The following is a 15491-nucleotide window of genomic DNA, read 5'->3' on the forward strand; positions in this document are numbered from 1 at the left end:
ATCTCCTCCGTCACCTGCCACCTGGATGACTTGCAGGTTCTGAACAATTATCCCCAAGATGTTAGTGTCCTCCAGCCGGGAGACCAACTAAATGTCTGAGGGTCTGCGGCCAGGACATTTGGACACATGAAGCTGGAAGATGGGAGAGAAGTGGGCATGAGAAAGGGCCCCAGAGGTGGGACTGAGTCTCTAAAAGAAGGAGCAGAAATACCCTGGGAAAGGTCAAGGTGACACTGAGGTGGGAAATGGTCTGATGAAAGTAAACAAAACTAGATTCTTAGAAAACCACTGTTGAGAGACTTCCCTGGCAGTCCAGTGGTTCAGACCGCGCTTCCACAAGGGGGGCACAGGTTCAATCCCTGGTGAGGGAACTAAGATGCCGCATGCCCCACAGTACGCCATCCCCCCCCCGCACTGGTGAACTTAGTTAAAGATATCCTAGATTTGGGGTGGGGGGATTCCCAATTCACAGGGAATGTGGCACAGAAGGACAGAAGCTGATTCTTAATACAGATAGAACTTAATTCAAGCAAACCCAGTATATGATATAAATAACAATGTTAGAGTTGAAATAGACCTCTGAGATCGCCTTCTCTGGACGTTCCCCAAAGTGGCAGCAGATCAGAATTACCACCCCAGACCCACTAAAGCAGAATCTCGAGGTTGGAGAGAATTCCAGTGCAGCTTAGCAACGATTACAGATGCTATCCAAACCTGCTCTTATTTTATTGCTTAAGTGACAGGTGGCTTGTTGAACATCATACAGCTACCTAGCAGCACTCAAGAGCCAGGACTCAAAGTCCAGACTGACAAAAGATATGCTGTACAGCATGATTCACCATGGGGGTCCTTTAAATAGAAAGTTCCTGGATTATGTTTTTTTTTTTTTTTTTTTTTTTGGCCTCGTGGCATGCAGGATCTTAGTTCCCTGACCAGGGATCCAACCTGTGCCCCCCGCATTGGAAGTGTGGAGTCTTATCCACTGGACCTCCAGGGAAGTCCCCTTTGATGATTTTTTAAAAAATATTTATTTATTCGTTTGTTTATTTTGGCTGTACTGGGTCTTAGTTGCGGCATGCAGGATCTAGTTCCCTGACCATGGACTGAACCTGGGCCCCCTGCATTGGGAGTGTGGAGTCCTACCCACTGGGCCACCAGGGAAGTCCCCCCACTTGATGATTTTTTTAAATTTCAAATTTATATTAACATTTACCCAAGTATTAGCATAGTGTTTAAAACGATGGATGCCAGTAGCCCAGCATGTCCGTTTTTTTCAATATTTTTTTAACATACAATAACATTGCTGTGTGTATGTTCTTTGAGTTTGAACACATGCAGATTTGTGTAAGCACCACCGCAATCAGGACCACAACAGTTCCATCACCCCCAAACCCCCTCCTGCTGCTCCTTTGTGGCCACCCCTCCCTCCAGTCCTAACCCTTGGCAACCACTGATTTGTCCACCATTGCTATAGTTGTCCCATTTCCAGAATGTCACATAATGAAATCATATACAGGCATACCTTGTTTTATTGTGCTTTGCTTTATTGTACTTCACAGATACTGCGTTTTTTACAAATTGAACATTTGTGGAAACCCAGCATCGAGCAAGTCTGTCGGTACCATTTTTCCAACAGAATTTGCTCATTTCATGTCTCTGTGTCACATTTTGGTAATTTTGGCAATATTTCAAACTTCCTCATTATTATTATGTTTGTGATGGTGATCAGTGATCTTTGATGTTACTATTGCAAAAATACTATGAGTTGCTCAAGGCTCAGATGATGGTTAGCATTTTTTAGCAATGAAGTATTTTTTTTAAGATTTAATTGTTTTATTTATTTATTTATTTATTTATTTATTTATTTATGGCTGTGCTGGGTCTTCGTTGCTGCGCACAGGCTTTTCTTTAGTTGTGGCGAGCAGAGGCTACTCTTCGTTGTGGAGCACGGGCTCTAGGCGTGCAGGCTTCAGTAGTTGCAGCAGGCAGATTCAGTAGTTGTGGCTCGCGGGCTCTAGAGTGCGGGCTCAGTACTTGTGGTGCACGGGCTTAGTTGCTCCGAAGCACGTGGGATCTTCCCGGAGCAGGAATTGAACCCCTGTCCCCTGCATTGGCAAGCAGATTCTTAACCCCTGGACCACCCGGGTAGTCCCCAGCAATGAAGTATTTTTAAATTAAGGTATGTATATTTTTTTAGACATAATGCCAGTGCACATATAATAGACTAGAGTATAGTATAAACATTACTTTTGTATGCACTGGGAAAACCAAAAAATTCATGTGACTTGCTCTGGAACCAAACCAACAATAGAGGTATTGCCTGTGGTATGTAACCTTTTGAGAGTGGCTCTTACACTCAGCATAATGCCTTTTAGATGCACTCACGTTGTGTGTATTAATAGTTCACTCCTTTCTATTGATGAGTACTATTTTACTGTGTGTTTATAGTTTACCCATTCATCTGTCAAAGAACATTCCAGTTGTTTCCAGTTTTTGGCAATTATGAACAGGAGTGCCATAAACAATCATGTACACGTGTGTGAACATGTTTTAATTTCTTTAGGAGTGAAATGGCTTGGGATTGCTAGGTCACATGGGTAAGTACATATTTAACTTTGTGAGAAAATGCCAAACTGTTTCCCAGAGTGGCTGCATCATTTTGCATTCCCACCAGCAATGTAAGAGAGTTCCAGTTGCTTTATATCCTTGCGAGCAGTTGGTATTGTCAGTTTTTATATTAGGTGTCTGGGTATTCTTTTATTCACAGTGAGATATTTATAGACATCTCACCATGGTTTTAATTTGTACTTCCCTGATGATTAATGATGTTGAACATCCTTTCATGTGCTTATTTGTCATCATTATAGCCTCTTTGATGAGTGTCTAAGTCCTTCAGTCATTTTTTTCAAAATTGGGTTATTTTCTTATGGTTGAGTTTTAAGGGTTCTTTGTATATTCCCGTTAGAAGTCTTCTGTTAGATAGGGATATGCAAATATTTTCTCCCATTCTTTAGTTTATCTTTTCCTCTTCTTGGTGTGGTCTTTTTCAAAGCAAAAGTTCTGAATTTTTTTTTTTTTTTTTTTTTTTTGCGGTACGCGGGCCTCTCACTCTTGTGGCCTCTCCCGCTGCGGAGCACAGGCTCCGGACGCACAGGCTCAGAGGCCATGGCTCACGGGCCTAGCTGCTCCATGGCATGTGGGATCTTCCTGGACCGGGGCACGAACCCGTGTCCCCTGCATCGGCAGGCGGACTCTCAACCACTGCACCACCAGGGAAGCCAAAAGTTCTGAATTTTGATGAAGTCCAACTTACCACCTTTTTCTCTTATGAATCATATTTTTGGTGTCATATCTAAGAACACTTTGCCTAACTCCTGGTAACTAAGATTTTCTTCTGCTATCTTCTGAAAGTTTTATAGTTGTACATTTATATTTACATCTCTCTTCTTGGTTGTGTTCTGGTAGCTTGTAACTTTGAGATTTGGTCCATTTCATCTAAATTGTTGAATTTGTGTGTAGAATTATTTGTAGTATTCCCTTACTAACATTTTAATGTCTGTGGGGTGTGCAGTGATATCTCCTTTTATTGGTTATTTGTATCTTCTCTCTTTTCTTTCTTTCTCTTTCTCTCTCTTTTCTTTTTAGTCACTATGGCTAGAGGTTTATCAATTTTATTGATCATTTCAAAGAATCAATTTTTTGTTTCATTGATTTTTTAAAAAAATATTTATTTATTTGGCTACATCAGGTCTTAGTTGGTGCGTGAGGGCTCTTCGTTGCAGCGTGTGGGCTTCTCTCTAGTTGTGGCATGTGGGCTCAGTAGTTGCGGTGCACGGGCTTAGTTGCCCTGTGGCATGTGTGATCTTAGTTTCCCGACCAGGGATCAAATCCGCGTCTCCTGCATTGGAAGGTGGATTCTTAACCACTGGACCACCAGGGAAGTCCCAATTTTTTTCTTTTTTGGTTTTCATATTCATTATATTCTGCTCTTGTGTTTTCCTTCTACTTGCTTTCTGCTTATTTTTGCTCTTCTTTATGTACCTTCTCAAGGTAGAAGTGCAGATTGTTGACTTCAGACCTTCTTTACTAATACAAGAATTTGATACTATAATTTGTCCTATAATCACTGCTTTAGATGCATCTCATATTTTAATATTTTATATTTTCCTTTTTGTTAAGTTCACAACATTTTCTAATTTCTCTTGAGACCACATCTTTGATCTCTGGGTTTAGAAGTGTGTTGTTTAGTTTCCAAGTGTTTGGCAATTTCCCTGTTCTCCTTCTGTTATTGATATCTAGTTTTAATTACATTATGGTCAGAAAATATACTTTGTATGACCTTAAGTCTTTTAAATTTGCTGAGGTTTGTTTTATGACCCAGGATATAGTCTATCTTGGTATAATAAATGTTCCAAGTGCACTTGGGGGAAAAAAAGGGTTTTCTGCTGTGTTGGGGAGTGTCCTATAAATTTCAATTAGTTCCTGTTGGTTGATGGCATCATTCAGTTCTATATACTTCTATATATTCACTGATTTTCTGTTTACTTGTTCTGTTGATTACTGGGAGAGCAGTTTTGACATTTCTCTTTTACTATAATTGTGGGTTTGTTCATTTTCTCCTTGATATCTACCAGTTTTTGCTTCATGTATTTTGAAGCTCTGTAGTTAGATGCAGAGACATTTAGAATTATGTCTTCTTGGAAAACCAAAGTTTTTTTGTTTTTTTTTTGTTTTGTTTTCTTTTTTGTGGTACGCGGGCCTCTCACTGCTATGGCCCCTCCCGCTGCGGAGCACAGGCTCTGAATGCGCAGGCTCAGCGGCCATGGCTCACGGGCCCAGCCCCTCCGCGGCACGTGGGATCTTCCCGGACCGGGGCACGAACCGTGTCCCCTGCATCGGCAGGCGGACTCTAAACCACTGCGCCACCAGGGAAGCCCTCTCCAATTCCTTTTAAGTGTAGAAACCTGACCATCCCCAGGTCCCTGTACTTTCATTCCTTTGTGTTGTAGTAGTTGTCACACGTATTACGCCTAAGAGACTGAAAACCCCATTCAGTTAAGCTGTTTAGGTGAGATTCATGCTCACTCTGCAGGTGAGCCCAGGAGTTCACACAGAGCTCAATGGGGCTGTTCTCTTGATCTCCCTCCTTTCTGCAATATCCTGACACTTTCTGGTTCTCTGGGGCTTCCCTTCCCAATCTTCTGGCCCAAAGTCGGGGCTTTAGTTTCTCTACTCTGCTGGGCATTTCTCACTGTGTGTCTGGGCCAAGCATCAAGAGAACAGAGAAAGAAAAAAGCAGAGGGGATTTGCCTCACATTTTTGGGACCAGAGCTCCTGTGGTCGGAGAGAAGGGTTCTCCTCCCTAGAGTTAAGTGCCTGCCAGGCCACTGTTGCTGTCATTGTGCTGCCGCCACCATGGTATTCTCTGGGGCTGGAGGTGGGAGAAGGGAAAAAGAAAAACGGGATTTCCCCAATCTCTGACCCTTAGGAGTCCCTTTCTGCTCCCTAGATGTGCAATAGAAGACTCCAAAGGGAGCTCTTTCAGTTCACACCTCATGTACACTTCTAGGTTTTGGGCTGTCTTTGAGTCTAATCTGGGCAACACTGGAGGTGGGGGGAAATGGTAAACTCACCACCGGTTTAGTGGAACTTTGAATTCGCGTGGCTTGCAGGACCCCAGTTCCCCGACCAGGGATTGAACCCAGGCCCTCGGCAGTGAAAGCATGAAGTCCCAACCACTGGACTGCTAGGGAATTCCCTACTTTGTTTACTGTTTACCATAGATCTCGGATAACTGCTCCATGCATTCTGTCCAGTAGCGTGAGAGAGACAGGGTGGTGTGTGCCTACTCCACTTATGATGTGTGTGACCCTAGGCAGGTTACATAACCTCTCTGTACCACTTCTGTCATCTTTAGAAAGGGATAATGGTGATATTAATCTCAGAATGTTGTTGTATTAAATGAGTTTATATACATAAAGCACTCAGAACAGTGCTTGATCACAGTAAGCACTTAATAAATATTATTTATTAGTAATAAATAATATTATTTATTATTAGAAATTATCATAGAAATATTGGAAAATAGAGACAGGCAAAAAAGACAAAAATCACCCAAAATCCCAATGCCCAGAAGTGTAATATATGCATTATGGTTTGTATTATTTCCGATTTTTCAGTCAAGATGTATTTACCAATTGATTGAAGTAGAAGTATAGGACTGGATTCCCCATGCATGCCCCACATTACACATTTCACATTAGGGGAGCTGCAGTAGTCCACAGGATGGAACCTTTCTGCCTCTAGGCCTTCATCCCTCTTTTCTTCCCACTCAGATTGCTCATCCTCCTTCCCCTTTATCAGGTTAACTGCTACTTGGGTTTCTAATTTCAATTTAAAGGTCACATCCTCGGAGGAGGCTTTCCTGACCCCAGGCAAGATCCCCTGGTAAGCGCTTTCATGTCACCCTATACTTCTTAGTACTTATCACACTTTTAATTATATAACAATATACTTAAGAACCTCAGAAGACAGGACAAGTCCTCTCTCGTGCCCTGTACTCAAAGTTTCACCTTTGCGCATCATTCTCTTCCAGATGGTGACCCAGGGCCTCCTCACCCGTCCTCCAAGGCCCTGCAGTAGAAGCCTTTTCAGCTGATCCAAGGTGGCACTAATCTGGGCAAGTCTGCTTATATAAATGGGACATCACAGCTCAGCGCTGAGTCAATGAGGGTAGTGAAGTCCCATTTCCAGTCCAATCCCAGAGATTCTAATTCAATAGGAACTGGGGTCCGGGAATATGCATTTTCAAAAGCTCCCCTGATAATTCTGATGCTGGTGGACCAAAGAAACACTGCCTGAGGTGGGAAACTTCTGACATGCCTTCCAATGATCCCTGCCTTCTGACAGTCACTAGGCTGAACCTGGTGACTAGTAAAATTGATGGGATGCTTCTTCCGTGATTAGGTTACAAAAGTCTGTGATTTCACCTTGCTGATATATTCTCTCTGGCTCTTGCTCTGATGAATGGGGCTGCCTCTGACATACAGTCAGCCAGGGAATGAAGTCCTCAGTCTGACCACCTAGAGCTGATGAATCCTGTTGACAATCACTGGGTGTGCCCGGAAATAAGTCCTTCCTACTGGAACCCTGAGATGAGACGCCCTCGCTAACACGGTGCTGTAGCCTCGGGAGGGACCCTAAAAACTCAGCCGAGAACTCAACTTAGTTGTGCCGATTCCCGGACCATAGAAACTGAGATAATAAATGTGTGTTGTTTTAAGCCACTAAGTTTCAGGGTAATTTGTTACACAGCAAGAGAACTCATACACCGCCTAGACTTGCCCCGCTGAACTCCCTTCTCTCCACCCATGTTGGAAGTTGAACCTAAGCAGAGAATTTCTGACCTCTCTTTAACAGGATCGCGTGAAACACTGACTATAGACATTGCCTTTGCTCTTCTTGTGCATAAAGGTGCACCCCAGTCCAGTTGTGGTTTTTACCTATGGAGACTTCGTCTTCACCTTGTGTCATCTGTTTCATGTGCATGAACTCTGAATTCACAGGAAGGCAAGTTCTCTTCCTCTTCCTCCCTACCACAGTGGTCCAACCCTGAGCTCCTCTGAGATTGCTGTACAGCAGGGATCAGCATGTGAGAATGTGCAAGTGCTGATAGGACTTTTGGTTGGGAGAATCTTCCTGGTGCCCTAGGCTTGGTTATGCATGGAACCCCTAAATCCTGAACCGAATTCCATGGTCAAAAACAGCCCACAAATAATCCACTCCCCCATCTCCAAGCCTTGGGAGCCAAGAGCCCTGTCCTTGTAAATCAAAGACAAATTGCATTTTCATGTCCCTGGGGCTGTGAACGGCCCCTCCTCCCTCTTTGGGTGGAGGACCAGGCAGTCCCAGCCCAGCTCACACCAGATGGTAGAGACACCCACTGAAGGCCGGCACTAGACAGATCAGGGCAGTTGTGGAGTCATGGCTGGAAGCAGCTTACAGGAAAATGATACTGAAGTTCAAGGGAAAAATGGGGCCTGGGCAGAGAAAGGGGGCACAGGCTCGAAGCACCAGGAGTTAGTGACTTCTGCACAGTGGACAGTGTGGGAGGAAAAAGGGGTTTATTTCAGAGACTTAGACTCAAGATGCAACAGGCTCAACAGGCTAGTCTAGGCCAAAGCTAAAGCGAGAGGCCAACATGTCAATTCCCGAGACAGGGCCCACTGGACTGGTCCCATTAAGTCTCCACTGCCCGGCAAGATAACTGGCTCACCCGGCCCACTTTTAACCGAAAACTCAAAACTCGGGATCTACCCCCACTTCCAATTCTACAACTGACACCTTCAGGACCAGTAAAGAGTAGTCTGTCCTACATCTCCACCTAGAGGACAGCACAAGTTCGGGAGGGCAGCTCGGTCAACACTGGGACCCTCAGGAGGCAATCGCCTCTCATGCACGGGCGGGGGCAGGGGGGTGCAGCTGTCCCTTACACTAGAGCTTCCCAATTCTAGGGCGTGCGCAGCAGTGCACTGAGCCAAGACCAATCCTCCCAGCTTGCTGCTCGGACGCTCTGCCTTGGACGGGGACAGGAGCCCGACTGCTGCTTCTTACTGAGATCTGAGAGTCCTGTGTGGTACTGATGCAAAAACCGAAGTTTACTATCAACTCTTCCGCCCACAATTCTATAAGGTGGAAGGAAACAGACTGAACTCAAGCTCCTTGAGAGCAGGGACAGTGCCCGTCACTTTGGACCTCCAGAGCCTACCACATGCTGGTGCTCGGTAAGCATCCACTGCTTCTTAAAGAATGCCGATACTGAGCCAATTTGGCCAAAGTCAAACGGCCCACGATCTAGGTCTCCAGTACCTGGTTCTTTTGTCTTTCCAGCACTTTGCTTTACAGTGGACTGAGAATGAGCCTTCTTCCCATCCACAAACACCAAAGACAGAAGATACCCAGTTCAGGGCGTGTTTGTAGATAGACTTCTCATAGATTTATTTCTGTGTCATGTTATATATAGATATACGTATATATACTCTTTTTATACAATCTATATCCCCTTCCAATCCCCACAAAACTCACAGAAGGAAGTGTAAATCCTTCCAGGATTGCCATCAGGCTTTCTAAGACAGCCAGGGCCAAGAAAGGACCATCTCGCAAGAGCTGGAGAAACAGCTGCCCTGAGGCTCTGGGGTCATTGAAGCAGCAGCACTCCCAGGACCCAAGGGGAGGAGAGAGGACAGGAAACAACTGCAGAGTGACAGGATTCTAGGATGTGAGTGTCCAGTGACTCCTAGAATGGCTCCCAGAACTCTCAGGGTGGGAATAAAGGTGGAAGCCCTATGGCTCTTCAGATGCTGCCCCAACAGGCCGGTGGGCAGGAGGCGGGGCATGCAGGGCTGGGGCTGGGGTAGAGGAGGGGGAAGGGATCACGTGTGGGTTATGCTGGAGACACGGCAGCCCCTCCCACTCAGTGACGTATAATAAACAGGGACAGACGCCGACTCCTGAAGAAATAGGGGAGGGAGCGTGGCAGGGAGGAAGAGGGGACAATGGGACACACAAGAAAGCTCCATGAAACGAAAAGTACCAACAAAAACATGACTTGTACTTGCCTCCCCCCCCAGAGACGGTGTGGCCTACGCCTGGGGGTGTGGGAGAGGAGAAGGGAGGTGACGGGTCACGAACTAGGTTATCAGCTGGCCAGGGGCACGGGAAGGCTCTCTGAGGACTCCTAAGGGGCAGGCAGGCAGCTAGGACCCCACATCCCGGAAGAAACGACAGTCCCTTCAGTTCGACTTGGACCAAATCTTGGCGCTCCCTCGGAGCCTGGCAAGGGGAAGAGAGAGAGAGAGGCTGCAGGGAACCCCCTCAGCGCTGCAAGCTCCCCCTGTTCCCGACCCCCACGCAGGTGACCGAAGGGACGAGGAAGCAGCAGCAGGGCACCGGGGACGCCGGCGGCTCCCGCCACAGCCGCTCACCCCTTGCCCTTCGAGGCTTTCTTGCTGGGCTGGCGCTGGTTGCTGCCTGGAGCCGGTTCCCTCAGCTCCGTCAGGTGCTGCTCGGGGTCCTGAGACGTGGCCGCGGCGGCGGCAGCTGTTGTGACTTTAATGGTTTTTTTCAGGTTGGCGACCTACCAGGATGAAAGGAGCGGGGAGATGGAGGAAGGTTCCAGAACCTGCCGACCCCTGCCCACCCGGCCTGCCCGCGGCCGTCGCTGCCCGGGACGCCCGCCGGCCCACCTCACTCTCGATGTGCTGCTTCAGGCCCAGCTGCTGCTCCTTGTGCTGGTTGGCGCGGCTGACCTGCTGCTCGATGCCTGACAGCACCACCTCGCAGCCCACACACCTGCGGGAGCGAGGGTCCGCAGACAGGGCTGTGACCAGGCCCACGAAAGAGACACTCGCAGACACCCCCGAGTCTGGCCATCCAGACCCCCGTCTGAGTCAGAAGCCTTGCCAGGGCACCTGGGAGCCACCCGCCACAATATTCCCAGGAGCCAGCGGTACACTCAGGTAAGATACAGGAGGAGAGAGAAGTGCCCGGAGTGACGTGCAAGACGGGAGTAGGAACTCCCCAAACCAAAGCAGGGCGGGGGAGGCGAAACAGGAGAAAGAGGAGGTGTCTTAACCAGCTCGAGTCAGACAAGAACACGGAAAACAGAAGCGGGAGAGGCCTGTGGCCTGTGGCCAGGGCTGCTCACTGACCGGGGGTGCTGCATGCAGCCGGAGACAGGTGACCCACACCCCAGGGGGTGCGCTCAAGAGTACCTCCTCCCTCCCCTGGTTACTACACTGAGGACGCGCCTTCCGCCTCCTGCCCCCCAGGCCCTCCTCCACTGTTTCTCCCTCAGAAGCCTCTGGAGGAACGAGCTCACTCCCCTTCATCCTCTTGGCTTCCACCTCTGCCGCCCGGCCCAACTCGCCCCCCTCCAAAGCACCCCTCCCTTTCTTGGGGCGAGCAGAGAGGGGACGGCGCCGGGACACAGTCTCACCACTCCTGCAGGGTTCGGGCGATGGCCCTGAGGTCCTGGCGCTGGATGTCCCGCCCGATGCTGTAGTCGACCTCCAGCCGCTGGTTGCGCTGGTCCAGGGAGCCGCGCAGCACGTCGGCGTACACGGCCTCGATGACGAGGTCTTCCAGCTGCCGCACGTTCCGCAGGGCCAGGGCCTCCAGCAGCACTGCGTATGGGATACACTGGGGCCCAAGGGCGGGCTGGGGCTGTGAGGTTCCGCAGCAGAGAAGGGCTTCCAAGATTCTTCTTCCCTCCATCCCCCCCACCCCGCCCACCCTCCGCTCCTACTCCTAAACCGTCTCCTCTGAGAGGCTGGTTCTAAGGTAAAATAAATAAAAGTACTCCCACCAGAGAAATAACAATGTGAGAAGAACAACCTTAAATAAAAGACATATGCTGCCCTCCTCCCTTCCCTCCCCCACCCCAGGGTGACATCTGCCTGGATGTCCATCCTCTGGCCCAGCTCAGGACAGAACACGGACCTGGTCAAGAGGAGCCTGACATAATGGGAGGATGTGGTGTGGGAGAGGTCTGGAGCTACTCTGTTTACCATTTATACTCCGTCTACCTCCAAAGAGGCATCTTGCAGTAGAGAGCCCGGTTTAAGTAAAACCACGAGCATGACGGAGAGTCAGTAACAACTGGGAGACGCAGGTGGGCGGAGGCGGATAGTTAACCAAAACAGAACCCAACAGGATATACAAAGACACTTCTGGGTTATGTATTTCTTTCTTTTCTTTTTTTTTGGTCGCCCCGCACAGCTTGCGGGATCTTGGTTCCCCCATCAGGGATTGTTGAACCCGGGCCACTGCAGTGAAAGCGCCGAGTCCTAACCAGTGGACCGCCAGGGAATACCCTGGGTTCTGTGTTTCTTATTTTAGCAAACAGAAGCTGGCACCTCACCAGAAGAGAGAGCTTCGTTCCAGCTCTGGATGCCGCGGCCGTTTGCGGAGGACTTTACAGCGGGGACAAGAGGGGGCTGCTGAAGGACAGTGAGCGGTACCCTAGTTGCTATTCTGACCCCAAACATAAAAGGTGTTTCAATTAGAACTTAAGTTGGTTGAAAAAGAAAAACAAAGTAGAAAACTAGGAGAATAATATTCAGCCCCAAAGGCTGCAGGTAACAGAGTTCAGACACAGACCTTGGAGGGGCATGGGGCGAGGCAGGAAGAAGCAACACGGTGGTCAAAGGCTGTCCAAGTGCCATTCCCTTCAGACGGACCCTCGAGAAGGGAGATACAGAAGGGTTCTCTGTGGCTCAGGACTGGGGGGACTGTCACTCACCTTGACTTTGGCAGCCAGGGTGACGACTGACAGGTGTCGAAGCTTATTCTTCTGAGCCTCTGTAAGTGGGGGAAGATTCCGGGCTTCAGCTAGAAAAAAAAAAAAGACAAAGAAATCCTGATTTCACATTTGTGGAAAGCCCTAGCCTCCTTCTCTTGCCTTTTTTTTTTTTTTTTTTTGAGTTTTCCATGCCAATTCAGGTCTTGACCCTGACCCTGTGTACTTAAGGGATCTAAGTCGGGTATCCCAGGAATTTCTTCTAAGTCCCTCGGTAAACTGCCCTCCTCCCACCTCCAGTCTCCAGACCTCCAGCCCCTCCTGTTACCTAAGTAGTCAGCGTACGTCCCATAAGCAAACACCGTGAGCAGCCGGAACGTGGAAGCAAAGTCACTCTCAGCCAGCTGTGAGAACATGATGGGAGAGAAGAAGTGACAGGAAGGGTCTCTCTCTCCACCCTCCCAGCCTTACCCAGTTGGAGCTCCACCTTCTGGCCCCAGCCTTCCCCTCCAACATTAGCTTCCCAGCTCCCTGAAAGGAACTCTCTCTCTGATCACTCTCCCCACAGGAAGGCCTCACTTCCACCTCCAGGCCTTTGTTTACACTATCCCCCCAATCCGCAATGCCCTCTTGCTCCATCTGCCTCCAATTCCTACCCTAAATTCAGAGTTGAAAACTTTCAGTGTTTAGTATCTAACACACACACACCACGCGCACCCCCCAACCATTGCAAACTGTTTTGTCTGGTCCTTAGAGTATATTTAGCATTTCTGAATTTGAATACCTTTAGGGGGTCTGCTGTACCCCCCCAATTCACCAAAGACTTCTGCCTCAGCCTCCCTCCCTTCACGGCTGCACGAACTGAGCAGGCACTGGGATTAGTGGCCTCTGCTTCAGACCGGCCTCCCCCGGGAGCTTTCGTCACCCAAGCCAGCCCACCCAGACCTCCTCTCCTCCCACTGATCACCCACTTAGTCAATCGGAGCCCACCTGAGGTTGTTACCTAAGAATATCTTTCTTTTCAACAAGATTACAGATGTGGTCTCTGGTATCCCACTTAGGTCTAGCAGAGCTGTGCGTGTAGTTGGCTCTGCTGATAAATACTTGCTAAATAAATGATTTACACATGGATATCCATTCACCTTCTCTCTGCAACTGGAATGTAAGTTTCAGAAGGGGAGCACTGGGTCTTGTACTTTTCTGGTATTCCCAGATGACTAGCAGAGTGCTAAACAGGCACCCAAAACATACTTCTTTCTCTTCACCCTGATTCTCTTTAATTCCACTGCAGAGAAAAGCAGGGAAAGAAGGCAGCCAGTTTTCTTTGGACCAGGATTCCGAAAGGCTAAATTCATTGACTCAATCACTGGCACTCAAAACCTTAACTCATAGTTGTCCACCTACCACTGTCATAGCATCTCAGGGCTTCGGCTGGTGTCACACATCTTGGCAACCTACTCACTCTGGACTTTAAACTCTTAACTCTGCCACTTCTGTGTGAACAGTTCTCTCTGCTGTGTTCCTAGCATCTTGCCATGTGTCTTTGGGAAAAAGATAACTTCTACCTTATCAAACTTAAGTGAATTAGCATATGGTGCAAACGGGAGAGAACAGGTCATGCCAATTTCACATTCATTCCTTCCACTTATACCAGACTTTATACTTTCCCATAATCTCATCTGATTTCTACAACAATAGTGAGGGGCAATATCAGGTCCATTTTTTTTTTTTTTTTTTGCGGTACGCGGGCCTCTCACTGTTGTGGCCTCTCTCGTTGCGGAACACAGGCTCTGGACGCGCAGGCTCAGCGGCCATGGCTCACGGACCCAGCCGCTCTGTGGCATGCGGGATCTTCCCGGACCGGGGCACGAACCTGCGTCCCCTGCATCGGCAGGCAGACTCTCAACCACTGCGCCACCAGGGAAGCCCTCAGGTCCATTTTTAAAAGAAAATTTAGGCCCTAAAATAAAAGTGACCTGATCAAGGCAATATGATTATTAAGAGCTATGACACTGATGGATACAGGCTAGAATCAGGTCTCCTATTCTGAATCACAGGCTCTTTTGCTTAAAAATGAAAAATACTGGGTTTTACAGATCATTCATCTCCAAAGGGGAATTAAGAGGTTTACTTGCCGACTTACTTCTGCATGCTGCCAGTTAATAATCACCATATTCTTGTTCAACTGAATGGTTATGGGGTTGCAGAATGAGCCCTGCCCACCCGTTCTCAAATTCAAACTTTAGCCCCAAGCCTCCCTGGGTGCTATCCAGGCCAAGAACCCACCTCTCTAACATTAGGCATATCCAGCAGTTCCCCAAACACGTAGACACCAGGGGCCTCCAGCACCTGGTGGATGAGAGTGGCCAGCGCTGCCCCCTTGGCCGACTTCGCCAGGAGCAGAAATTGCTCCTGGTTCTGCCCTGTCACCTTCACCTCGGCACTCATGGCTGCACTGAGCTGGGGGTACCTGGGTCAGGAAGTCTGGAGCTGCAAGGAAAGAGGATGTGAAGCTGAAGGTTCCTGAACTGGGGAGGATGGAAAGCACAAGGCCTAGGACCTCTATTGCAGAGGCACTGAGCCACTTTTGCAACGAGGAATCAGAGATGGAGCAGTCTAACACTTGTATCTAGGAATCCTAAATTCGGCCACTTCGATGGCAGCCTGGCTGACACAGGGTTGCCACGCCCACCTCCCCCATTCCTGGGCCTATCCCCAAGTCCCACCAGTGCACCCCATTGAACCCCACGACACAGGTCTTAGTGGGGAGAGGGATGTCACACGGTGTCCACCCCAACGACGACGCTCCCTCAAATCGCCACTGTGCCCCGCATGTGCCCCGCACCACGTGACCTCACCCTCGGGATCCTTCCACGTGGCTCCGCCCCCTCCCTTAAAGAGGCCGCCCAGGGACCGTGGGCTCCCGCCGGCTGCCCCGTCGTACTCTGGGTCAGACTCTGCGGACAGCTACCTGGAAGCTTCGTCTTCCAGCGCACCGGGCGGGGCCACCGCTCCGTCACCTCCGGCAGCTGTTACCAGCCTTTCCTGCCAACTCCCTGCAGGGCCGCTCTGGCCCCTAAACTCTACGGCTGGCTTCCGGCCGTACTTCCGCTCTTACGGGGCGGGCTTCGGGAGCGACATGCCCCGCCCTTGCCTCTGACTGCTGAAGCTCCCGTGAGCGAAGTAGGCATTC

At 48.9% G+C, this 15491-nt stretch overlaps 1 protein-coding gene across 1 annotated transcript; it reads right to left on the minus strand.

Moving 5' to 3' along the window:
* Window positions 1–8981: 8981 nt before the first annotated feature.
* Window positions 8982–14746, minus strand: COPS7A (COP9 signalosome subunit 7A; the record flags this gene model as incomplete). Its single annotated transcript, XM_079714545.1, has 7 exons — window positions 8982–9831; window positions 9984–10135; window positions 10245–10350; window positions 10997–11199; window positions 12302–12390; window positions 12627–12702; window positions 14585–14746. 7 exons carry the CDS (start codon window positions 14744–14746, stop codon window positions 9792–9794), a joined length of 828 nt encoding a protein of 275 aa, XP_079570671.1. The 3' UTR covers window positions 8982–9791.
* Between the last annotated feature and the right edge of the window lie 745 nt (window positions 14747–15491).

This window comes from Hyperoodon ampullatus (genome assembly GCF_949752795.1).
Source record: "Hyperoodon ampullatus genome assembly, chromosome: 11".
Classification (NCBI taxonomy): Eukaryota; Metazoa; Chordata; class Mammalia; order Artiodactyla; family Ziphiidae; genus Hyperoodon; species Hyperoodon ampullatus.